At 37.2% G+C, this 27,317-nt stretch overlaps 2 protein-coding genes across 2 annotated transcripts; one reads left to right on the forward strand and one right to left on the reverse strand.

Annotated features, from left to right (window-relative positions):
* Positions 1 to 454: 454 nt before the first annotated feature.
* Positions 455 to 679, forward strand: SMIM15 (small integral membrane protein 15). Its single transcript, XM_010078546.1, has one exon. It carries the CDS (start codon positions 455 to 457, stop codon positions 677 to 679), a length of 225 nt encoding a protein of 74 aa, XP_010076848.1.
* A 2,362-nt stretch (positions 680 to 3,041) lies between these two features.
* NDUFAF2 (NADH dehydrogenase (ubiquinone) complex I, assembly factor 2) lies at positions 3,042 to 27,317 on the reverse strand. The gene is made up of 4 exons (XM_010078547.1): positions 27,161 to 27,317; positions 21,443 to 21,532; positions 16,214 to 16,254; positions 3,042 to 3,299 (listed from the first exon to the last, which is right to left on the reverse strand). The coding sequence occupies exons 1-4, from the start codon at positions 27,315 to 27,317 to the stop codon at positions 3,042 to 3,044; spliced, it is 546 nt and encodes a 181-aa protein (XP_010076849.1).

Raw genomic sequence — 27,317 nt, forward strand, 5'->3', positions numbered from 1 at the left:
GGGCGGGCTGGCGCGGGTGGCCTGAGGGCTGCCCTCAGCAGTTGTACGCTGTAGGTGACTCGCCGAGTGTGGGTAGTTCACTGTGTAAAGCACTGCCCCGCCTCCCTCATAAAACCTATAGAAAGATAAACCAACCGAGCTCTCTCTCCTTCTCTTCGAAGAAGCCCAGCCCCGCAGGTTCTCCATGCCGCGGTATTTCTTGGTTGTATCTGGAGCACTGTCGGGTGGAATGCCCAACTCTTCTGTAAACAGGGTGCTTTTAAGGGGGGGGAAAAATTTGACATACTATGCACTACTTTTAGCCTGAGCAAAAATGAGTTTGCTTTTTAATAATGAAGGATGATGACTTACATTAAAATGGTAATTGCTGTGTAGGTGTGCTTTTATTTTTCTGAACACTCGGAAATGTTTTTTTATTATTCCATAGGGTTTTCCCAATAGAAAAACAGAAAAAATGTTCGATATTAAGGCTTGGGCTGAATACATCGTGGACTGGGCTGCAAAGGACCCATACGGCTTTCTTACTACAGTGATCTTGGCTCTTACACCATTGTTTGTCATTAGTGCAGCACTTTCCTGGAAGCTTGCAAAAATGATTGAGGCCAGGGAGCGAGAGCAAAAGAAGAAACAGAAACGCCAAGAAAATATTGCAAAAGCCAAACGAACAAAGAAGGATTAAAGGGGGGGGGGGTCAGAAGGCCTTCCTTGTGCAAAGAATTCACTTTAAAAATGAAACACATTTTGTGTTGTAACTGTCCTTTGATACTTGATTTTGTTATTTCTTGAAGTATGAAATTTAATCTTTTCCATCTATTTTTTTCTGCTGAGATGATTTGTGTTAAAGCTTGCCCAAGTGACACTTGTTAAAATCATGTAATGTACTACTTGTGTTCTAGTGCAGGTTGCTTTTCCAAATTTGCATAATAAATTTAAAAATTAATCTGTTGGGTGATTCTGGAGGTAGATTTTTTTTTGCCTTACCTGAGCTATGATGTAACAAGTGTCTTAAAATTGTCAAATCGGGGAAAATGTGAATGGTAAACTGGATTATAGAAGGGCAAGTTTTGGTATACTTTCAGCAGAGCTGTAGAGATAAAATAGCTTAAGAGTTGGGTAGCATACCTTACTGTTTTCCTTTAAGGACACTGCATGTGGCACTGTGGTCAATTGAGCTTTTTGCCCACTGGGGCTGCTGCAAGTGTCTTGGATGGTGGGGATTGTCTAAGGAAAGAACCAAACTTAGCTTTTCCCACTTCCTGAACTACCAGCCACCTACACTCTTCAAATTCAGCCCAAACTCTAGGAAACTGATTGCTTGTTCTTATTACCTTCATTTGTCTTAGGCCGCTCATGTTCTACCAAATACACTACTATGTTGTTTGGTTTTTCCCTAACAATCACCCAAACATTCCACTTGTAACTAATTTGTGTCTGCCTTCACAAACTCTTTCTGTCCCCAAGAACAGCTATAAATGGGGTGAGACCAAAGGCCCAGGTGGCCTAGCGTGCTGTGTCCTGTCCTAGTGACCTATAGCAGGTGGCTGGGGGAGAGTACAGGAGGAAGATGCGCGCACTGGTGACAGTAGTTCTTCCTACTTGCTAACATGTTGGCTACCTTTGATTTAGGACCTTCTGAGTTTAGGTGGGATCTTTGTTCTCATGTCCCTTGAAACTCTGCTGCCTTCCAGGTTGCAAAATGCTGGCATACTGGAATCCAAGTGGGGTTTGTGTTGTAAACATGCCAAAATTATTTATCCTTAATTCCGATTCATGCTTTTCTAAGAGAAGTGATTAATTTTTCAAAGCCTAATTTTTATTAATAATCTAGTTCTGAAGAGCTTGTGGGAGTCATTAGGTTTTAAGATTTAGCATATTTCTAAACAGCAGCACAGAATTGTGCTTTCTAGCAACCAGTACTTCATCACAGTTAAAACCTTAAAATAATACCATTGTTCAAATGAGGACACCTATAGAGCTGTCTGACACCAAGGGGGATTAGAAATGTGGAGTCTTAACTGAAACGACTTGAAGCAAATATGAAATACTGTTGATTTTTCTTTTTTTTTGGTCAAAGCAAACATTATTAGAATATGACATTTTGGCATTTTAGAAATACATGGGATTCAGTCTCCACTGTTTTGTCTCAAGTGTTGTCGAATGTGTATGTGTTCCACCTTTGAAACCTCCATAACTTTGTATGGATACCTCCATACACACGGAGAACTGGTGAAGGATGCACTGCATAAATAAATTTGATACTTTTTCAAAAAATTGTGTTGTCTTTATTTCTTTAGTTCTCAAACATCATCTCTAAGCTTATGTATCTAAACTCTGGCCAAACAGATTAACCATTCAGGGGAGTCCTCACATACACCAGAAATAAAAACTTTTTTTTTTTTTAAATATTAATGACAGTCCCTTGTTTCAAACCTGTTGTTTTCCAGCTGCTTTACTAAGTGCTTCTAACCTCTCTTACAGTAGTTACATGTAGTTTAACTCAGGCTGATTTTATCCTCTGCTTACAGTAAACCATTCAAATACGCTGTTTTCTGAAGTTACAAGAATGTCTCTAAGATTAATACAGTGCATAGTCAGTGTAGTGTCAGTGATTCCTGTTAATGTCATCAACTTTTCCATCCACTTGGCAGAAGAAAGCACACAGGCACCACAAGCATTCTGAAGAACCATCATAAACTGACACCGAGGTTTGGGAATATTTAAGTGTACTAATGAACTAAGATTTATTACATCAAAACCAATTTTAAAAATAAATGAGTCTTCAAGGAAAACACAGAATTATTTAAGAAAATTAAGTTAGCTAGAAAATCTTCTACCTAGGATTTCAAGAGCAACTGATGAACAGCAACTGTCGAAAATAAACTTAATTAGAGACACATCCTGTTTTTCACTGAACCTGAATGTTACATGGCAGTTTGTCATGATTAAGGCTATTTTAACAGTTCTGCAAAAATAAATGAAGCTGCTTTAATGTTACGTTATTGCATATTTGTCCATTATCAATATCTGTACATTACAATTGTTTATTTATTTTGACTACTACCACTGCCTGGTGGCATCCATGAACCTGGCTGAAAGGTATTCGCAGTGCTCGTTGGATCTTGCGAAGGCTCTTGCTTTCCATAGTAAGGGGCAGATGCATGGCCTTTGACATGAGTACGCACTGGTTCAGCAACAAGTCCCTCCTTGTATTCCTTGGCCTGAAGCAGCTTATCCTTTTCGGATGCATCTTTGATTTTCTGTTTCATTTCTTGTCTATAATTTTCATTCTTAAGTATCTCCTAAGAACACAGTAGAAAGAGAAATCAGAAGTAAATGCAATACACAGTGTTGGAATGAAACATTTTAAACAGTCATTGTTTTTCTTCATTTTATAATCCTAACTTTCAGGTACATAGGTAAAATAAGATGTGGCAAAATTATTTGGTTTTCCACAACTGCAACTTCAGTGCTAGTTTAGAATGTTCATAATGTTTTGATCGTGTTGTTGAAGCAAAACTGTATTGCGGTGTCCCAATTTTACTACTCTATTGGATAAAAAAGGGAAATAAATACAGACATCATCAAATGTAAAAATGCACTAAAAATAAGGCTACCTTTTACATTGTTTTCTATGTAGGACTTGCTACTATATTGCTATTTATCACTTGCATTTCCTCCTGTAACTCCTATGCCTATGATGTTAGGTATCTGTGCCCCTGAGTGCAGTTTTGGGGGAAACAGATATGCAACTGGGGCAGGGCAGGGGGCATAAAAATCCCTGAGGGAAAACCCTGCCCCAGAGACTTGGAGAACAGCTCAGCGAGGCCAGGGACCAGCATGGTCCAAGAAGCAAGGGAGGCCAGCACATCCTCAGCTGGTGACTGCCTGGCCAGCAAAAGTGAACTGGGTATTGTGACAAGGACACTAAGCACCACGCTGCTTAGGTGAGCTGTGTGTCTGCTGGGTGTCCACAGGTGTATTAGCTAAAATAAATGTACTGTGTTCATAAAATCTTACCTACTGCCTCTGCACTGTTAAAAATACAAATAAAAGTGATCTAGTTTTAGAGGTTTACCTCCAGCCCTGGTAAGCTGAAGCAACTATCTGATGTATGATCCTACTGCATGACCAAAAACCCCACCCAAGACGTGTACTCAGAGAAGGCTCGTACAGCTTGCTGATTCAGCTTCATGAAGCTCTGTACTGAAACACGGTTCGGTACAGGTTAAAGCTGGACATTCACTAATGAAGATGACCTGAACTGGAATTAGGTTGCTTCCGCTAAGAAATGCTGAGGCTATTATTTGAAGCAAGTGCAATTACTGGCTTGTCCACAGGTGTAACAGAAAACCAGCCGTTAGTAGACCTTGCCATCTTATTCAGAGGAAGACACAAAGAACTCCCGAAGTAAACACAAAAAACCCTGAAAAATACTGAAGTTTGTTTTTTATCTATTAGCATATATTTCCTATTAGAAGTACAATTTGCAAATTCTGCTAACAAGACTTGTCTGTGCTTTTGTTATGGGAGATAGTGAAGGGTATTAGAAACAAAAGCAGAAAGGTGATACCAATGTTTGTGACACTTTGAACCAAAACACAACTTAGCTGTAACCAGACCATGTAATGAGGAAGCTGCTAATATCCACATTTACACTGGGGTACAGGAGGAACAAGGCTGCACTTTCTCCAGAATACAAGTGTACAGAAGAGCTGAAGAGAAACGAGACCAGTGCAATTCTCTCTGAGCAGAAGACCATGACATTATTTTAGGAATGGCATTAAGATAGATGTGATATTGCCAAAAGTTGACATAGCAAGTATGTGAACATATAAGAACATTTCAAAATACAGTATTTAAAGAAAACCTAATCTTAGAGATACCATGAAAACTAAACACATTTTTTCTTAGTCCTTAATTGCCTCTATACTTACACTCACAGATGTACAGAGCAGAGGCAAAACACATACCTACACAGCATGAAAATACCCAAGCAGCACATAAATAACTGCAAACTGAAGGGGAGGGGGGGAGGAGAAAATTCTCCCATAGTGAAATAAAAATATTGCCAAGTGTAACAAGATCAAATTTTCAACAGTTTGTATAGCAAAATCTCATTATAACACCTCTCAATTCCATCCTTGTTTACCACATGGCTGTATAAATCTACCATGACCTCACTGATTTCAAGGGCGCTTGTATTACCCCAGTGCTAAGAAACAAGGTTATATACCTTTGTGGTATCTAAAGACAGCATCATAGCCTCTGCTAAAACAGCATAATAAGATTTATTAAAATACAAATGTACTTAACCTACTGTGAACAGCTACTTATTAGCTTCAAATATTATCCAGTGATTAACAAAATTATCCTAGCCAGGTAATAGCAGCTGTAACTAAATTCCAAATGCTCCAAGTCCATTTTAAATATTGATGTGTAACTGTCATCTGGTTCTTGGACTCAAGTAAGGCTTTTAAAATCATCTTTCACTGGCTAAAGGATAGTTGTGATCTAGTAAAATAACCATGTTGATCTTGAAAAAACCATGAGGAATGATCCTCATTAGCAAACAGACAAAAAAAATTATTGAAGTGACTTGTTCAGAATTTTCTATACAATCCACACAAGGATAAAAATTTATCAGGTTCAAAGTATTGGCACGCTTCCATTTTATGCATTAAATTCATGCCACTAACACGTACACTGGAATCACTGTTCCTGCGCTGAGACACAGGAACATAAAGAAAATGTGAATCAGGAATCTTGTGCCAATTGACAAATGAGAAAAAACGGGTCAAAGAGATTACTTTCCTCTGCATAAACATCTTGTCCTTTGATACCAGCAAGTTTCTTCTGCGCAGTTCTCTCAGATGCATGGAGTCCTTCCTGTTTCTATATTATCACCAGCAAATACTTCATTCTCAATTCTCACTTGAACATATATATATTTTTTTTTTAAACATTGTGGTCGTATTTCTAAATACTATTGGTTCAATTACCATAGCCACTGCCGTTTGAAACAGTCACAAGACTGAAGTTTTCCTGCTACTACAGGCATTTGAATAAAAGATCCAAGTAGTTCCAAGTTTGAATAGGATAACCAACTTAGTTCAAAATGCAAATTTTAATGAAACTGTTGTATACATATTTATAGAAGGAATAATCCTCAAAACACACAGAAACGTGCCGGATCTTTAGAACTAATTTTCCAAATTTGGCTTCAGTTTATCTGCATGGCTCACTGCAATCAAATACAGTGAGTGTTAGCAAGGTTCCTCCCCAGGCATCCTGATGGTTCTACAGGGCTTTCTATCGCCTGCTGAGCAGTGGTAGAGAAGCCGACATCTGCTGGGCTCTTCTACCCATGACAAGTAGTCTGTAAATCTGCACGCACCACAGGCTCTTCCAACTCACCTGCACACAGCTACATTTTCTCTTTGGGGCTCTGTTGCTACCCAGTCCTTTAGTGTTTGATATACTGTAAATAGTAACTGGGAACCAAAACTCTTTCCTTTTTTTTCAGTTCCATTCGCAGGTTCAGAACATTTATCTTCTGTCCTCCTCCAAGATGAATTTATATATTTTATAAAATTGCTAGCTTCACTATAAACTGCCCCCCAAAACATACCGTTTAAGTTTTCTGCTTACATATAAGAACATGAATATATAATATGCTCTGACCTTTAGGGGAAATACAAAATCATTCTGTACAACACAGAGAACACAGTATCTACAAGGTAATGGCAGATTTCTAAGGGTTACTTGTTCTTCAGCACTCTTCTTTATACAAACGAATGATATAAGCCCTTTGAACCTGCAATTCTCAGGAGGTGTTTTATATCTTATTAATTTAGAGCAAGATGTCACATTTCATTTCAGATGGGTTTGTATTTTGATTAAAATAAAAGTTGCTTCTTTATGTTGTCTTAGAAACTATTCCGATATCCTAAATTATCTTAATTACATATGTTGAAATAGTCATGATTTCTCTTGATTTGAATAGGGTTAGCCAACTATTATTTGATACCAGAACTGAGAAATGTCTGGGCAGATTGATGTTCTTTGTTTAAACGGTACAGATACTACATATTCATAAATGCTTGCATTTTGGTGTCTAGTTTGAATATTTTATGTTTAATCACAAATGAACTTGAACTTTGAACTCTGCCTGTTAAAAATTCATACATACAAGTTAGTAAAAATTTAAAAAATGACAAATGGAAAGGAAAAAAGTCGAGTCTGGAACAGTATTTAAAAAGTTGCTTGTTATAAGACAACATGTCAGAATTTTTTCATCACTGTCAAATTAACTAAAAGTTCAACAAAGTCCTAGAAGTTAAGCCAATTCACTTGTTTTCATAATATCACCAAAGTGGTTAACTAAACTCCATTTTCCAGTTCAACAAGTTAAATAGGCAAGATGAAATAATCGGATATTACAACATGATTCAAGAGTAGGAGGCAGAGACAGGACCTCATCACTGGGAAGCACTGAATGTTCTGATCCAGGGCAGGTCTTGTTAACACAGCAACTGAGCATGAGCTCAGCAGTGCCAGGCTGGGAATAAGAAATAATGCGGTAAATGAAGGGCTGTGTCAGTGCATGGCAAAAACAGGAGCAGTTTGAATTAGAAAGGCGTATCTGGCTTTGCTAAAATGCTTATTTAAATCAAACAGTGAGCAAACTGATGGCTACTTTAGTAAAGAACATACATGCTAAATATCTTTGGTCAATTGACAAAAAACATTATTCAAATCAACTAAGATTTGCTTTATTTCTGCTCAGTTTTTGAGCAAATCTCTGATCAGCTGCAGTTGTAGAATATGGACTGCGTTCTATGCACTCAATGTGAATTTTTAGAAGGATGCACCCTGCCTAATTCAAAAGTAAACTGATCTGAATGATCTTTGTTGGATACATCACAATTTGCGGCATCTCTCATTGTCTAGACTTTGTAGAACAGCTTTTTTGACCTTTGAACATAAATCAGATAAATTATCCAAACAAATTACTAAACTAACTTAGCTGCTCTTTTAGAACAGTTACTTTTGCTTGCAACTAGCAACAATCCCTACATAAGCAGATATAGAAATGGACCTCCAATGGTACCGCAGGTTTTTGAAACAGGAAACTCTTGACTCTCATTCCACTGTAGGGGGAAGGTGACCCCTTCGGATCAGCTGTTACAGTTCACTCTAGATGAAGGCTGTACATTTTGAGTTCCTAATCCCATAAATGAGAGGTGCACTAATTCCTTGGAATCAATCAGTAACAGCACAAAAAATGCAATTAAAATTTAAAGCTCTCCACAATTAATATGTAAGAGTTAAAATCAATATATTGATTACAAATATATGTACAAATATATGCTTTGATGACAGCCCAATATTTAGTTTTAGGTGCAGTGCTAATACCACATTTACTATCAAGCTATATAAGTTAAATACCAATTCTAACTCATAGCAATTTTTGTTTAAACCAAGTCTACAGAGAAGCAATGCTCTTACTAAATTACTGTGCTGCTGCTTCGGAGCCACAGAAACTCTGGCATGAGCTGCCATAGTCCCTAAGGTACCACAGCATAGCACACATGTAATTGGCAAAAACATGCAATGAGAAGCAAAAGGAAGAGAAAAGGCACAGAGACTAGAAAGTAAAGCATGTCAGCAACACATGGAGTCAGTAGGGGTTTGGTGCCTGAATTATTTTTATAATACTGCAAAGATTTTTGTACAGAACTACATATACACTTTTATATACATATACATTTTTATACAGAACTACAAGATCACAGATGAAACTGGAAGCAGCAAAAATCACAAACTAGCCTGGCACCACTACGCTCTGCCCTGAATAAAGGGCAATGCATAGCCTTGATGCCCACAGAGCAAACAAGGAACTGCTGCTGTGACTCAGTCCCAGTTTGGTCCTTGCTTTCCCCTTACTCTACATGTGATGTAATCTGTACCAGCCCTCTTCCTGGTACACATTACTTCTCCCTCCACCCCTGTTCAGCTGTGCTGATAGTGAACTAGAAGACAGAGCCAATGCTCCGTGCACTCCCTCCCACACAGAGAGTAGCAGCAGAGCAGCAGCAGCTCTCTTCCCTACAGCCTTGGAGTCTGCAGCATGGGCAAACTGGAAGTAATGGGACAAACTGGTGCCTCGGTAACTCTTCTGTGGAGGCTGACAAGCACCCATGTTTCCAACCTGAGGAGAAAGTTAAAGTGAATAAGAGGGAAAACCTCTAAAAGATGATGGCTTCCTCAAGCTTTTTTTTTTTTTTTTTTTTGAGTGACTTCTCTGACCACTCCCTTCAATTTAGACATTTGTAGCTCAGCTCTTTATCCTGTTAAATTTTACTGCCCTTTCATACTGAGTAATAACCCTCTCTGGAATCATGCACAATTTACTATGCAAAATGCTACTTTGTGCAAGTCAAGTCATTTGAATATATCTCAAATTTTCAGTTCTGGTTGTGATCCTAGATAAAAACGGTGGAAAATATTTTGCTCAGAGAGCTGTTTATCCTGTGCTTTTTGATGGCATTTCCCAGAACTATAAATCATTCTGCAGCTTTTTGTGGTTTGAAGAGTAAAATACTCATTTGCTAAGTGCTACTCTCTATACAAGAATGTACAATCTCCATGTCAGAGTCTCATTTTAAAACTTCAGAACTTAAGCATCTGAAAGTAGAAGCAAAACTATAACAGGCAATTCCAACAATGTCAAACAAAGAATTTTTCCAAACTGCATCCCATTCTGGTTAAAGGAATGTGAATTCTGTGTAAACTAATCTCCATGACTGAAGCCAGATTTGATCATACCAGCTCTTAAATAAATAATACTTATGATCAAATAAATGGGAAAAGCACATATGCATTGTGACAACTAAATAGAATCTAATTTCAATGTAATTATTCCGAGTGGGGGGCGGGGAGGCAGAAACAATCATTGAAACCTTATGCTTACTACAACTCACTGAAGTACATTTTTCCTCCCTTGACAAGGAGGTTGTCAAAATAGATAATTATGGAAATGCTAGAAATAGTTTGAAAGAAGACAGAAGCTGTCACAAAAAGTTTATTTTTTTAACATCTCACCTTCTATCCAACTGTGCAATTCAGAAGCAACTGAGTTTTGTTACTGTGTAACAAGTACATAATGCACGAGAAAAGCAGTAATTTACTGTGGTTTTCTATTTTAAATTATTTTTGGGCTAATTAAAGGAATTCTACTTTACTTCCCATGAAATATTAACATACATACACAGGCATATGAAGCAACTGTGACATTTCAATTCAAACTGAGAATACTTGTAGCTATCCAGGCATGTGTGCACTACAGAGGAAGCAGCACCTAGCTTAACAGCGAAGTGACTTGTAGTACAAAGAACTGCATTCACAGAGTGGCGTTACTTGGTACACTTCTAGCAATTGCAGGATATCACATTGTCAGGTTCAGAGACAAACCACATTTCTCTCCATACCAGTTTCTCTTGGCTATTGCCATAAGAACCTTCTCTGGGTTTTCCTCATGCATTTTCTGGCACCCCAAGATAGTCTGAAACTTAATTTCTATCTGCTTCTACAGACAAGGCCACAACAATGCAAAGGTACTCAGGTACTCTGGAACCTCAAGGACATTGTCAGAAATCATGCATAGCTACAAGGTCTGTTATGGGAAAGATAAGGGTTAGATTTCTAAAAACATTCAGGTACCTTGTGTTGCAGACAGTAGAATTCTTTAAAACCCTCTACAAATCTGATGCCCTCTGAAATCAGAAATACTAAAGAAATCAAATAGGCACAGAAAGGCTTAAAAACTCACTATATGCCTGAAATTTTTAAGGTTTAGTACATCCTTAAATACGCCTCTCAGTTCCTTCCAGGTTTAGAAGCTGAAGACTGAATGAGTCTTAAGATACAAGATACCTAAACCAATTTTGATATGACTCCCACTATCTACGTGGGGGGAAAGCTGTCTGTGTTACATACACACTGATGGTATAAAGATTAGAGACACAGAGAGAGGTAGATACTCTGCTGAAACAGGCATCATAACAAAGCTTACAAATGCTTATGCATCCAGCCACTATCTCAATTAGGAGCCGCACCAGAAAATAACCACTTCTTTCAGTAGTATAATGCTATCTCAAATTTTAAGTAAAGCTTTTTTTTTAAAAAAAAAAAGGTAATGTGACCCAGAATGAAAACAGGAGATGCAGGAGGCAGCAAAGCTTGTGAATGCCATGCAAAGTTGCCTATCAACAAAGTGCTAAGAAGGCTCCAGAAGTTCTTACCAGCATGTTGTGGTTTTAAGGCCACCTGACAACTAAGGACCATGCAGCCTCTTGCTCTCTCCTCCCCTCTGGTGGTATGGGGAGAAGAATCAGGAGAACAAAAGGTAAAAAACCTTGTGGCCTGAGGCAAGGACGGGGGGGGGGTTCACTTACCACTTATGGCCACGGACAAAAAACAGACTCAACTTGGGGAAACCACAAAACCAATTTAATTTGTTAACAAAACCAGAAGAAGATAATGAGGAAGAGCACTACATCTTAAAAAGGCACTTCTCCCCCACCCCTCCCTTCTTCACAGGCCGAAAGGCTTTGTTCACGATTTCTCTACCTTCTCTCCCACGAGTGAGACGTACCCACAGCAGTCCTAGAGGTTGTTTAACGTATTTGAAATTTGTGGAGTTCTGCTTTGGTGATGGAATAGCGACATAAGCCCAGAAAAAGGTGTCCTGAAGAGAAGGATTTTCCCCCTGCCTCCCAAGAGGATTTTTTCTTTCCTTTGCAACCATGAAGTGAAAAATCCAAACCGTAAAGATACCATGTTTTAAATCAGGAATGAAATCTGTAGCCAGAAGGAAAACTGGGAGGTAGGAGCGTATGTGAAACAGCACGTTTACATTTACCTGACAACCTCGTTGATAAGCCATCCTGAAAGTAGACTATGGCTCAAAGAGTGGAAGGGAACAGTCTCTTAAAGAAATAACTTGCATGGATGGAGCATCAGTCCTATAAAACAATTGCTATATCCCAAGACAACTTTTGTTAATAAATTCCGACAACATTAATGTTTAGCATGCAAACTAATTTGCATATAAAGCGATAAATGAAGAAATCTGCTTCCACAAAATAGCCTTTAATTAAAAATATTTTAATATTTGTAGCCTTTAAAACATTTTCATTAATTTAAAACTGTAAGCTCTCTAGACAAGGACACATTTTCCTGTTTGCCCAAAAACATGCTACATGTGTCTAGTTTCCTATATGCATAATACAGAAACGTAATAGTCTACTTATTCATCACTTGTTAAATTGGTTAAAATGTAATTTACAGCTGCACAGAAATTAAAGTAATGACAAATTTTCCTCAGCCAACCATAAATGACCATACACAATATATATAAAGGACAGATGACAGAATAATATAGTAATACAAAAATATACATATTCAAGCTCAGGTTCTCACCTGTTATAAAGCTGTATGTGTACATGTATGTGGTAAACACACATGCATGCTTACACTGGGTGCAGACGTGATCCAAAATTCTCTGTCAAGATAGACTCCCCAATTACCATAGGAACAGAATATGTTTAAGCGCAAGATAAGAAACAACTTGATCTGCATGCATTTGCAAAGTTATCACCCTCATTATAACTCAGTTGAGAATGAGACTTGGCATATTTCAAGCTGCAGTAAAATCAAAATGCAACTAACTGTTTCCAGTATCCCAGAAGCTGGCTTTTAAAACCTAAGGCTTCCAACGAGTAACATGCCTTATGTTACTGGTCAGGTTAGAAATAACTAAGGCAATGGGAAGCATTCTTGCGTTATGACTAGCCCAGTACACAGAAGTCTAAGTGACTTCTTCCAAAAATGGGGAGAAAAAGTGGTGAGGGCGCAGGGAGGGAAGAAGTCGTTAAATACTGGAAACACTTAACACTGAACAAGTTGTCTTGTGAAGTCACTGGAGTATTCTTCCATTAAAAAAAAAAAAAAAAAAAAAGAAAAAAAGATGTAAAGCAATTTCTCCGGAGAGAAAATGAAAGCTTTATAATGGAAACAAAAAAAGATCAGTTAGGTGTTTATGGAAGAAAGAATGGCCTGAACCCAAAACATTATCAAGTCTTAAGAACATCATCAACAGGCTTAGCTGGTGTAATGACTCAGCTACCTTGACCAGTATAAGAAAGGACAACTCACAGTCATTCTCACTTAAGTGACTGACACATCATAATGATTATGAATGACATTTTGTTGACCTACAGTATTCACCAAACCATTTATTCCCAAAATGTGGTCATCAGTGCTATCAGTAAGGTCAGTAAGATCCAGCTGATTTGTGAAGTCATATCTCTGCAATATTTTCAATTAAAGTTTGATCACAGATCTCATCATGAGACCTGATAGTCTGAGTAGTTCAGCAACCTCTATCATCCAAAGCTGAAAGCTGAGTAAAAGACAAGTTTGACAAATATTAAAAAACAACCCACATAAAATACTAAAGGGGGATGGGTAGGCAAACAGAGCAGAAAAGGGGAACAGAAATTTTAATAAAGTTAAACATAAGTCATTTGATATTAAAAAAAAATATGATGGGCAAAGGACAGGAAAAAAAGGAAAACCATCCAAAAAAAAAAAAAAGGTAGTATTACAGACCACAAAAGCAGGAACATAGGCACAGCTCCAGAAACTTACTTTAGGAACTGTAATGCTGTTTTGTGGTGTTACAATATGATGTTGACAGTAAAATTTCATTAAAACAAAAATGCAAAATTTGTGGGCTTTGCATCCTTTTTCAAAAATAGTCTAGTCTCATGAGAAATATTTGAAAGAACAAGGAGATTTGTTATACAGGGTTTCAGTGTGAAATATGGCCACGAATAGTCCCTTGTTCCATAGCTGTCAAACAGCAGTTTACCATATCAACATTACTGTCAAAAAAGGAATATAATACAGAATAGCAGCCAGTAAAGTTTATGTAGCTAGAACACTAAAGCAAATAGGGACCAAACAGTATTCTACATGTACTTCACTAGTATAATTATATTTTTAATGATATTGTGATATAAGGTTTTGTGGTATAACAGTTTCAAACCAGGAGAAAAGTAGATCATGCATACCACTCTACACTAATACAGAAAAAAAAAAGATTAGGCTGCACTACCACATATTTAAAATGTGACTGCAGCTTTATTTTCAAAATATTAGCAAGAAATTTTAACACACATATATTTGAACTACCTTTTCTTATGCAGGAAAAAACAATTTAGAGATTACTTGAAAGAAAGTTTGAGTATCACTTATTTGTATATTATTACTATTATTATTATAGATATTATTGTCATTATTATTTTCAATTTTATTGTATTTCAATCATTAAAATTTTTTTAACTCATGAGTCTCAGTTCCCTTTACCCCTTCAATTGTCTCCCTCATTCCCCGGGAATGGGAGAGGGTGAGGGAACACCTGCCTGACATTCAGTTGTTGGCTGCATTAAACTAGAATGCTACTTTTCAAACTCCTGGTATATCACTTCTGCCATAATAAGGTCAATGCACAGCCCTGCAGGTAAAGTATCTAGCTGCTAAATTATTTTTCAGATCTATTACCTCATGAAACTGAAGGTATAAGCAGCCCTTTAATTCTGAATGCACTATTACTCCCAATAACCTTTCATTCTCCATAAATTGCTTTTTCTGGAAGGTAAAATATTTAGAACATTATTGATTCACAGTTCTCTCACCTGTAAGACTCCTTGCTCCTTATTTGAAACAGAACAAACATTGCCAGCACCAGGAGGGGCTTTACTGCACCAATTCCAAAGCCAAGGCTGCTTGGCTTCTTTGGAGCAGGTTATCTTAGCACAATTTTTACAGCAATCTGGCTCATAGAAAAGATGGGACAAAAGGCATGCAACACCCCCTTGTCTTCAAGCACCACATGAAGTGGTAACTTCAACAATAAAAGTTGTATGTATACAGTTAGCATGGAGCCAGAGATACTTAAAAGGCTGTCAGTCCAAGCTTAGACAGAACAATTGCTGTAGTATCACTTCTGCACAAGTAACTAGGATGAGGAGGGGAGGAAAAAAAATTTTAAAAAATCACACTTAATACTTCTCCAAGCATTAATGCAAAGAGAAGTCTGCTAATTTGCTTCAAGTCCTAAAAATATCTGAGGATAAATTTAACTTAAACTTTTTACATTCAAGGGTGTATTGTAGCCCTTATTATCAGTGGCAAATACAAAACAGAGGCAGAGAGAATTAGCTGAAAAGCTGAAAGTCATGTGGGAGCTCATTTCAATGAGTTATGGCTTGTAAACATCAGCTGACAAGCTTCCCCAAGTCTTCTTAACACACAGGCAGGTGTCGCAAACCAGTAAATTCCAGAAGATCTCAGTGACCACATCTCTGGCTAGAGCATGCCAACATAGCTTCACCGAATTAGACAGTGTTATTCCTACTGACGCATGTCAATTATCTGCCTCTGTGGGTGTCAGTTTGAATCTTCTGTAGTAAACCATGCCTCACCTACTCACTCATTCCTAGCTGGTGCTTAGCCATTTGCAATACAAATCCACAGCAAATAGCGTACATGTGTGCATCAAAGCGTCAAACTCCTTCTGCTCTTTACAAACCCATGAGCATGAAAGACTGTGGGATATTTCCCTGTTTCATTCCATTAGAAACCATGTACGGAAAAAGTCATGGCTGCAACTCCCCCATCTCATTAGCTTTGTAAAATGTTAGTGCAATTTGGCTTCCTGTACTGATGAATCCACTGGCAACTGGATTTGAAATCTGTATTTTAAAGTCAACCACCATTAAAAAGATCTTGCATTAATACACAGAAGACCTATTGTAAAAATTCATAGCAGTAATTTTGGAATTTGTTTAATTAAAGAAACTCTTGAATGGCCATGAACATCTTAAAACATCTAGGCAGATCACCTTAAAGAATTCACTTAGATAAAAGTAACAGCTAAAGAATATTGGAGTTTATATTTCCATTTGTTTTTCTTTTTCCTAAGTGTTAGATATCTAGTCTGTGTATAATTCCATCAGTTAGGCAAGCAACATATTAAATTCTCCCCCAAAAGTGACAAACTACTGGACAGATGAGTCCACTATAAGTTAGTTATTGTAGTTTAACTGCAACAATTGAAAACTTAAAGACACTTAATCTCTCTCACCTCAATGGTGGGTGGATCGTCTCTTTTTTTTCTTATCCATGCTGCAAAAGAAATAAAAATCAAATGGATTATTTCAAAGATCACAGCCAGTATTAAAACTCAAAATCACAATGAATTAGTAACAGAAAGAAAATGCTTATATAAAAAATTACAATAGAATTTGCCACAATATGACTGGGAAGTCGTATCATTTCCCAAAATATAAGGACGCAAGATGTTATTTCCCATGTCAATACTCTCAGTCTTCACAGAGGAAAGGGGGTGTCTGGAAATCACCTCTGTGAGGAGAGCTTGGGCACAGTTTACCTACCACCCTGGCTGCTAAAACAGGGATTAAAAAGCAGGGCTCACAGCCCAGGTCTCTTGTTGAGCTTGCCATGCAGAGCTGAGCTCCACCCTGAGAAAATGACAAGATGAGTGCTGAGAAGTATGAAAAGCCTTAGACCACTTTGGAGAAAAACGATTCCTGTGTCCCTGACACTGCTAAAGCCAAAACCCTACTTATGTTAGTGCCAACTAGAATTCCAACCAGGATGCAAGATACAGCCCCAAACCTGACTGCACCATGTCGTACGGCTGCGTGGGATTACTCACTGCATCGAGGGGGAGGTAGTGCAACCGAGGGAAGGTTCCCTCCATCTCAGTCAACTCATGCTGGAAAAAACAGCAGAGGAATGAAAGCAGTGGCAACGACATTTGTCCTGTGGCTCTGGTTTTCCATGATGAACCAAAATCAACAGACTTACACCCACTCCCATTGCAAACACTGATGGTTAGTGTGGGACTGACTGGAGGTAGCAATCCAAAAGGACCCCACTGCAGACAGAGCACACACACCCTCTTGGGTCTTGCTTCATTCAGTCGATGAATTACTAGAGACAGTTCCAACTCTATTACAGGCATTATTTAGACAAACAAATTCCCTGACTGTGGACAAGGCAATATCCATCACTCTTTCAAAGTACCACTACTGTAGCATTTTTTCACGCCTTTTCAATCCACACAATCGGTAGGTAATGGGTTGTGTATTTTCTAGACATTTGTCATTTCTCTCATATTTTTCAAATGAATGAGTAGCAGAAGGCAAGTGGCCAGTAATGAACAGAAGGACAAACACAAGGAAAGCCAGTTCCAAGTGCTGAGATATGGCAAAATGTTCTTTTGTATGTCTGTTTGGATAATTAAGAAATTAGAGAAAAATCACATTTTCATTATCACCCACTCAAATTCCTGGTCTGACCTGTAGCTGTCTATAAAGTTTCAGAAATGCTTTAAAAAGGAACTATTCCAAATTGTAATTTTCTAATACCATCTGTGCTGTATTTTGAGGAGAATTAGGGAATGAGTCATAGAGCAAGTCTAAAACATTAAAGCTTCAGAGTCATGCTGTCATCTCACTGCTGAAAATGCAGTTACAAATAGGGTGAAACACTAACACCACTCTGCTTCAGCAACATTATAAAACTGGTTTTAGGAGTAACAGCTTCCAGTTAACATACAAATGGAATTAAGGGAGGCAAAATGGCATTAAATAGCTTGTAATTTAGCCATGATGGCAAGGCCAACAGCCTCAATTCAAGGTTAATGGTAAAATACCTGTAATGATACGAAGCAAGGTATTACTTTTGGTTCTTGTCTATCAGATGGCACTTTCTGAAAATGTTCTTTTAAATACCGTTCTCAAACATCTTTTCTTAAAAGCAGTCCCTGCCAGCTCTTCTCAGAGGTCTTTTGGACCTAACAAAGATTAGACACAAATTTGCCATTGTGGAGAAGCGACAGCACTAAACAGTCAGCATCACCCTTTCTGCAAGTTTTATGTCAGTGGAAAGAAAAACAGCTCATTAAGATAATCCAAAATACAACCAAATCACTTCCTATTAAATCTATAGAGCCAGAAACTACTTTGCAAGTACCTGTAGCACTTTTAAACATGGAAATCTTATGAGGATTTCCTAATGCAAAATCTGGCAAGATCAGAGAGTAAACTGGCATGACTGAGACCGGCATTTCTCAGCTGGCAGTCTTGCAGACACTCTTTGTAAAAAAGGATCAACGATGCTATTAGAGAAAATCATAGCACACAAGCCTTTCCTCCTGACAGAAGTAATCTTTGTCCACACTTAGCAACAGTTCCAACATCATCCAGAAAAGCAAGAAAGTGGGAGAGATATCAGGTATAGTGAAGTACGTATACTAGACACTACCCAATAAAAGATACAGCTGGAGAAAAAAGGAAAAGTAGTAGTTTAAAATGTTTTATTCAAAAAGTAAGTTTTAAATCTTCAAAATTTAAGGGATCGCTTTCAACAAAGTACCATCGTCTGTCTTGCCACGCCTTGCGTCTGTCACATGGAAGTACAGTACCACTAGTTCTGATTCCATGGCTCTCAGCACCTAGAAAGTGCTTCATTTTTTAAAAATTGCTAGCATTTTCTTAACACATCAGCTGCATTTTAACAATTGAATACAATTAGTGATTCATAAAGAAAAATTCTTAACATTTAAAATTCTACGAAAATTAAGCTGCAGTTAGGAACTACTGCTGAAATGTAACTATTACAATACGTTTTCTTTCAATACGAGAGGCAGTTATTTTATTAATGATTTTCAGATTAATGGAATATTTCTGTGTAAAAATTTTATAATTTAATTATCTGTCTCAGTTTAACAAGCCACAAATAGAACAGTGAAGGGCAACACAGTAACACACATCCTGTGAACAGAAGCTTTGAAGCAACCAGCATTACACAACATTCTTTAATAGATCTCGATTAGTACCAAGATTCAAAAGCAATGAAATGATTCTTAAGATTTCTCATATCAAAAATTCCACTATCAGACTGTATCTAGTTAAGCACAGAAGTAATGCGTACAGTTATAACATTGTGCTATTTTTCTTTCCAGCTATAACAAGCATTTGAATGCATGGTTTTATAGGAGCTATCAGCCTTCCTTCTTTCTAATAAATGTCAGGACTACAAATCTTTTCCATTTTAATCCTAAATAAAACTTGCTGACACAAAGATGGATACCATTTTCCAAATCACAACAGGTAAACTCATTTTAACATCTCTATTGAGCTGCATTACAAAAATCATTATTTAATGAAAGATTCCTTTATTGCTACGTAGCTGAGGGAAAAATACAATAACAAAATTTACTAAAATATCTTTATAGCCATAACATGAAGTTAGTTAGGTTTAATATATAATAGTCCCTCTGTGCAAATCTATTTCTGAAATATTCTACATAAAGCACAGCTCAAGATACAAGATTAAAAGCAAAGAAAACATCATCTGAATTCAGTATATTTTAGTATACTGTACTTGTCTTGGTTTCAGTTGAGACAGTTAACTTTCTTCACAGTAGCTATTAAAAGGCTTTGTTTTGGATTTGTGCTGAGACGAAGGCTGGTAACATACTAATGGTTGTAGTTGCTGCCAGGACAGTCAAGGACTATTCAGCTTCTCTGCTGTGCCAGTGTCTGCAGGTGCAGGAGAAGCTGGGAGGGAGCACAGCCCCAATTACTAGCCTAGGAGTTGACCTTAGGTTTAGGATTGAGATCCAAATTGGCCAGTGGTCTATTCCATATCATGGACATCCTGCCCAGTATATAGGTCAGGATCTGTGCCAAAGGTTTTTGCTCTTTATAGGTCTTATTGCTCTGGGTTGTCTCCCTCCCTTGCTCAGCTTTGCAAATGCCCTTCAGTGTTTGTGGGGCAGAGTTATTGCATGACAGCGACACAGACCTAAGATGACCAACAATGGCTGGAAGACTTTTCAATGAGGAAGCAGACCTTCAGAAAGTTCGATTAGATAGATACCCATTCAAGCACCAGATGATTTAGTAAAGGCAAGCCTACCAGACTGCTGCTCTCTTTCAGAAGATAGCCATCTCTGACTGATAAAGAACAAGGAGTAACTGCGAACTGTGGGTACTGCGGCAGTAGAAGACAGAAGCTGTTGATACTGTGATTTTGCCACGGTTGGCAAATGCCGCTAGCAGGGTTGAAACATCTCTGAGAAGCTTTTAGCTGTTAATACTACCTTTACTTGGTCACAAAAACCCCAAAGGAATCAGTGTAATGACAATGATAAAATGCAAGATGGGAACACTTGATATTTCTCTACTTACTCCATGAAAGGATATACTGGGACCAAAGTTTTCTCTTAGCTCAGTATCATCTCCCTCAGGGGACAACAGTAAACACAAAGGAAAGATGAGGTAAAGCAAATATATTGCAATATTTCCTCAAAACACCCTATAGCCTCCATTAATTTACAGCTCACTGACAAATTAAACCACAGTAATGGCTATAGATGAGAAATATTTTTCTTCCACTGATTCTTTTAATCACTTTTTGCAAACTTCCAGCAAGGAGAATATTCAATGACAAGGAATTCCACAGTTTAACTACGTATGGCTTAAAATAAAGAAGTTTGTTTGCTTTAAACCTATCAGCTTCTAGGAGATGCCTACATATTATTCTCCCCAAAAAGCATGCTGAATGATGGGTAGGCTCTATCTACTACTTCTTATGCTATACGGTCCTGGATTTTAAGCCACATTTAACCCCACACTTTGCTCAAGCTCCTACAGCCTCAAGGACCCAACATATACTCCCTCTCTGCTTCCTCTCTCAGCCAGTCCTAAGGCAATTCTCTAACTTCCCTGAATTTCTTTCTAAGTCCCAAGTTTTCAGACAAAATTTTCATCAGTAGCAGTGGGAAAAAATGGTTAATTATTAACAGGTTCTCCAACTCCCTTCAGGATTGTGAAAGGAACAGTATAGGAAACCAAATACCACCATAAAAAAAAAAAAAAGCCCCATCACTATAAGCCACCACTAATTCAACTGACTTACAAATTAACACTGCAGCGAAGGCATAATTAGGAAGTTTAACACATTTAGTTCTGGTTATTCTATCAGATCCCCCTCAGGCACAAATATTTTCACATTTCATAGGAGAAAGTTATGGTCATACTTTATTTACAGGGTTTATTTACATTTTTATTAAGTAGTGATTTCCTAAACTTAATGTATCCTATTTGTAAAGGGATTACTTTAAGAATTCATAACTGTGCAGTTAAACAAAAGCCTGTATCGCTCAAAATTAAAGATAACAGACAACCTATCCACACAGCCAGGCTTTCCATTAAAAATACTGAATCTACATTCAATGGCAAAATTATCTTGAAATAAAACCAAAATATTCAGGATTTACCTTCCCATTCTGTTGGAAAGTGACCCATTTCATACTGATATGGTTGACGATTTATTGCTTCTACAAATCTTCTTTCTGGTATAATCTGCCCTATAGCCAAAAAAAAAAAAAAAAAAAAAAAAAAAGAAAAGAAAAAAAAAGGCAGTTAAATATATTTTCTATAATATTTTAATTGCTGATTATGCTATTGTTTTGAAAGAACTACAGTTATTTACCCAAGTGCAATGATGTCTACAGGATAAAAATCAAGGATTAAAACACTGAGAAGATGATTACCCACCAGATGTCAATTTGAAATGCTATGTGTTTCAGTAACTTTAACAAAAACTTACACGTTCTGCAGTTGACTTGCATTATTAATTATAAATATATTTCAACCAAAGTTATACACCTTAGTGTATGCCTGCCTCCCTTTGAGAATGCTTCTCTGAAGAACTGTCAATCAGTTTTCCATTAACTGTTTTTTCCTTCATCTGGCTATCTCCCACACCTGTGCTGGTGAGGGATCAGAAACCTGATTCTGTTCTTGAGTCAAAAACAAGCACTGTAAGTTCACTGGTTCGCTTTGCAAAGCAGTCAGGTCACATCATCTCCAATCTCTGGAAACTGCTCAGTGCATGTGAGCCTTTTCACATATGTTTGCAAACTAAATATTTTCTATGTTAAAAAATAAATAAAAAAACCCAGTAGGTAGCTCTCTGATAGGGAGCATTCAGAATACTGAAAGGGGAGCTGAGCCAGTGTGTAGAATCTGCATCTACATCCCACCCACAGATTCTACTACTGCCAAAGAGGAAGAATTAAGGTTCAAGCAGTGATTTAGCACATGGCAGACTCACTGTCAGATATCATGCTACTGTACAGAGAAAGGGTATTTTAATTTGCTTGTCAAACTAGCAGATACTGGAGAGGTCTGCAAGTTCCCCATCCCTCACAGGGAAAAAAAAAAAAAAAAAAAAACTAACAGTGTTCCCCAGGCTTTTTCTCCCAGCTTTATCCCTTCCTGGGAAGCTGATATGGAGAAATTTTGTATCTTGAAACACAAAGAAATATCTGCATGCAATATTTTCTTTTATAGTAATGTGATTAAAGCAGTTCATTCCTTCAGTGTGCTTTCAACAAGCATTTAGAATGAAGTTATTTTAAAACTGATAGCCGCCAGGCATTACTATTCACCTATCTCTGGCTAATAGCTAAACTGCATACTATTGTTCATTGTTAAGTATTTAATACAGTAAAATAAGAACTTGGATAGAAGCTACAATTAATTTTTAAAGTAACTTCTTTAGCTTTATACTATTTGATTTTAAGCAATGCAACATTTTCAGTGTTTCAGATATGCCATCAGGCAAACAAAATAGTATTGCATACTTTCAAATCCAAGATTAAGTATTTTTAATCAGTGTTGAAAGATATATGTTTTATACTTATTTGTTTTGTAAGTCCATCATAACCAAAACAAAAATACAGAATAACTTTCTTCCCATACAGAAGACTTCCAGAAAAGCTGATGACCTATCTAATTAGGTCTAATCCTAATAAGTCTCAGAATTAGCACTCCTCTCCATTGTTGGAAAATCACTAGATTTTATTGTTATCACAGCACCTTTTAACAAACTGGACATGATTTGACTCCTACACAGGTCTGAGTAAACTGACATATGCAAAAGTAACAAAGAAGTGTATTTTTCTACCTGCTACCACAACTTGTGACTGATGTTATATATCTTGATACATTCCCAAATAACACATTTTTAACTAATCTACTTTTAACAAAATACACCACTTTTTATTCTGCTGCAAGCTTCCGTAAGACTCATGTAAAAAACTCATTCTCCAGATCCCACAGTCAAATCACACTGTAAAGCCAAACTCAGAAAATTATTTCGCAAAGATGTGATTTTGAAGAATCATTACACATTACTGCTGGTGGCTTTTAAGTCCCTCTGCATTTGGGATGCAAATACAACACTAATTAACTTCAGCTGTCTGATTTGCCTTGTCCCCTAGGTTTCTTTTGGCAGACCACCACTGACAAATAATTTACACAGACTTTTCTATTGAAGATCACACTGAGGCCTCTTTAGATGTAATTAAAACCTTTTACAGTTTATAGAAGTGTTTTTTCATTCTAAAGATATTGACTATTTTGCTTTATGTTGATTAATTTATTCACGTTTTCAAATGAATGCTGTAGTCTTTGCTACTGCAACTCAAGAAATTTCACTTTTTAGTGTATACATATGAAGCAATTACGAATAGCAAAAAAAGAAACAGTATTTACAGCTTTAACTTTAAAATTAACCTCATTCTCATGTGGCCATTAGATTTTAGAAACATGGAAGAACCATTAATACTTCAAGTTGGGGTTATACAAAACACAATATATCCAAAGAACAACCGCCAATAACTCATAAAACAAAAAGCACATTACATCAGAAAGAATTTAACGGATGTACAGAATACCCACATAGGATACTCAGATACTACTTCATTTACACAAAACATTTCAGTAGCTAAGATTTGCAGCTTTGCAGGAGTTAGAAGGCAGCAAAATGGACAAGAAGTCTAAGTAAGGGACAGATCTTTCAGCAAGTGATACAGTATTTACACATTTTAGATTTATCTGCTTTCTTACTGCACATGTTTTCTCTAAGCCTTTTGTCCCAGTCTATCTGAAAGTCAATGTGTGATGACTGAAGTGAATTTGTATAAAAGCCTGAAAACAAAAGTGTTTAGCAGAAGTTAGGCAGCCTGGCAGCATGGGAAAGGAGTAGACAAAGCCAGCAAGAGAGATAGTAAGTGAAATGTGAAGCAGCAGCAAATGACTTACTGAATTATTTTCTACATTTCTACAGCCTTATCTGTTGACTATGAAGCCTAGAAACTAAGCTGTATTTCCACCACAAAAACATGGTTAACTGTAGATGTGCATAGATTTAATTTTTCAGTTTCTTCTAAGGACGAGCTCCTCTACTACAGCCAAAATAACCTAGTTGTTTCCACTGCAGTTACTAAATCTGATATATCCACAGTGGCATTGAAGAACCTTACAGATCAAAACAAAGTCAAATAATGAATAATCCCAAACTTGTGTTGTTCTATAACCAAATTATTATTCTTACCATATCAATTTTTAAAAACAATATAGAAAGATTTTAAAATGCACAGACTGAATATGCAGCCTTTGATAATTTAAGACAAATGGACTAAATTTCAGTTGCACAGCACTGCTGTAAACTTTATGATGAAACAAGCATTTTTAAAGCATACCTATTTACTGAAGCACTATATACTCTGACGAGACTATATTGTACTTCATTTACTAGCAGTACATTATTTCATCATCAGTAACACAACATAAACTTAACCTACTGAACAAAGGTTTCTGACGAGTTTTGCAGTAGTATCTTACAAAGCTCAACAGAATGGATCCCCCATTTCTTTCCTCATCTGGGAACACCCCAACAAACTGTAGTTTTTGCTAAATGTGAAGCAGTACTCAAGTTAGCAAAGCAACTTAACTATCAGCAGTCCTTCACAAAAAGCAGAAAAAGAACTACTTCTCTAGAGGCAACAAAAAGTAGAGTATTACTCTACAGGCTGTAGGAGTGGCCCATCACCTTCAGTGCAAGATATGTTCTCATCTCTACTGGAGGAGAACAAAAAGAGTTTGCTGTGAAGAAAAGGAAAAACAACCCTTTTAAAGGTGAACATTACGTTGTGCAAGCCTAGATATCTCCTTTGCATAGATTTTTTTTGCTTCTCCTCCAAAATTTCCATTGATAAGGACTTTTGTGGGAAAACAGGGCAGAGAGTAAGAAAGTAGGGCATAAAGTAAGGAAGCAATCTTGAAAGAAGCAACACTGGCACAAGGACATCACATGTACATAGGGCCTATTGGAGGAGCCTTTGCGTGACTGAGAGCTGACTGGAGGAATCTCTTCACAGTCAGCGTGCGCAGTGGTCATCAGATGCAAAAAGTTAACAAGCTATCAACTGCTTGCAAGATCAGCGAAACCCCTGCAAAATCAGCAAAACCATGCAGGAACCGGCAAGTACTTAAAAGGACTGGCGAGGGGTATAAAAGAAAGATGCTTTTGTACAATAAACGATTCTGCTTGCATCACAGAGTCTGTGCCGTCACTCGCTGCAGACTTTTCCTGTCTTGCTAGGATCCACTGGCAGCTACCCAAGGAAATGGACCTGTATATAAATCATCTTCAAAAGCTTCTCTAGGATGGACTATTGGTCCTCTGGGGAAGCTCTTACTCTTGTAAGCGCGACCAGCATGCACTTACGGTATGGTTAGCCTGATGTTGTCACAAATTTTAATTCAGGATGTCAATTTAACAAATCTGACTCTCAGTACCATCTAGATTCTGCCCTTCTTATAAGCATATGCTAAGCAATGAAGTTATTGCAAACAAGGCTTACTATCCAGCTATTTACTACTTACCAATTAATCTATCACAATGTATTAGTATTTGGCAAGCAAATATAAACCAAATAAACCTGTGTCCAGAAGGAAGACCATACATTATTCCATGAAACAAGAGCCACATCCTTTATTCCTGAGAAAATTTTTATTTCCTTACTGCAGGAATATTATTTACATGCATATATAACAGGAAAAACTGCTCAATATTGTTACTGCTTGAGTCATAATGACTAAAGGAAATTAAACACCTTATCCTGTTAGACCAATGAATTTTGCCTATTTTCTGTAAAGTAAACAGTAAGGACTTACAGGGGCACCTTCCAAACAGGCAACAACTCAGTCCAGCCCTACTTAAACCAGCCCAACTAATATTGCAAGGTAACCAGGCTTATATGGATTAATTCTGATTTCATACACCAATTTGCATCTTTTGTCTGCTAACCAGAATGATTTCAACATTGTTAGCTTCTTTGTTTATTTGGATGGATATATTCTATATTTTGCTTAATGCAGAACAAGCTTAACCCTCAGCTCTCTGAAAAGACAATCCACTTTTATAACAGATGTCAGATATCTAGAGTGTACAGCCTGCAACCTGATTCTATTGTGCAGTTAAAAACAGTTATCAATATTAAAATTTTCCAGTTTGACACAAATGGCCATTTTTTTCCCCTTTTAAATCAAAAGGTCTATCCTTGTGTGGGTCCACATTAATCGCATTTTTGCTTAACTGCTCCATTGCATGTCACTGATACACTGAATGTATGCACATACATATATATACACACTTATTTTCTATGACCTATTGCCTAATTATGCTTTCAGAAGAAGAAAAGAATTGCAGTAACATGACATGTGTAACATAGATAACAGTAATGTTCAAATGAAAGTTACTCAGCCAAAGTGCTCATAGTAAAGACATGGCACAGACCAATGAGACTCTGGAAAAATACCTTCACAGTCAGCCAGGAAGGACTGGAGTGGGATGGGAGGGAGGACCAAAAAAGAAAAAAAAAAGAACTCTAATTTTAAAAATGCATTTACTATAGTTAAAAAAGAAAACAACACAGGCTTCGGGTTTTATTGTATTTTTAATGCCCACACACCCTTCTTCTCTCCTAGTTGTATGTCTATGCTTTTTTTTTTTTTTTTTAAGACTGCTACTTCCCTAGTCTAGGACTCTGCTCTGCACATATCTGTCAAGGATGACAAGCTATTAACATAAACATTTGTCTGGATGCTGTCTCTTTGGGGAAAAAAAAAAAGTAGACACATACCTGGGTTGTAAGGCTTATTGATATACCAAGCTGTAATTTCTGAAACTCGTGACAGAACAAATATTCTAATAATGATGCAACTAGTAACAGAAGAAAACACCAGGAGAGGTGAACCAGTTATACAATGTGCAATGATAGTAACTATTTCATTATCCAT

This window comes from Pterocles gutturalis, unplaced genomic scaffold, assembly GCF_000699245.1.
Source record: "Pterocles gutturalis isolate BGI_N339 unplaced genomic scaffold, ASM69924v1 scaffold5553, whole genome shotgun sequence".
In the NCBI taxonomy this organism is placed as follows: Eukaryota; Metazoa; Chordata; class Aves; order Pterocliformes; family Pteroclidae; genus Pterocles; species Pterocles gutturalis.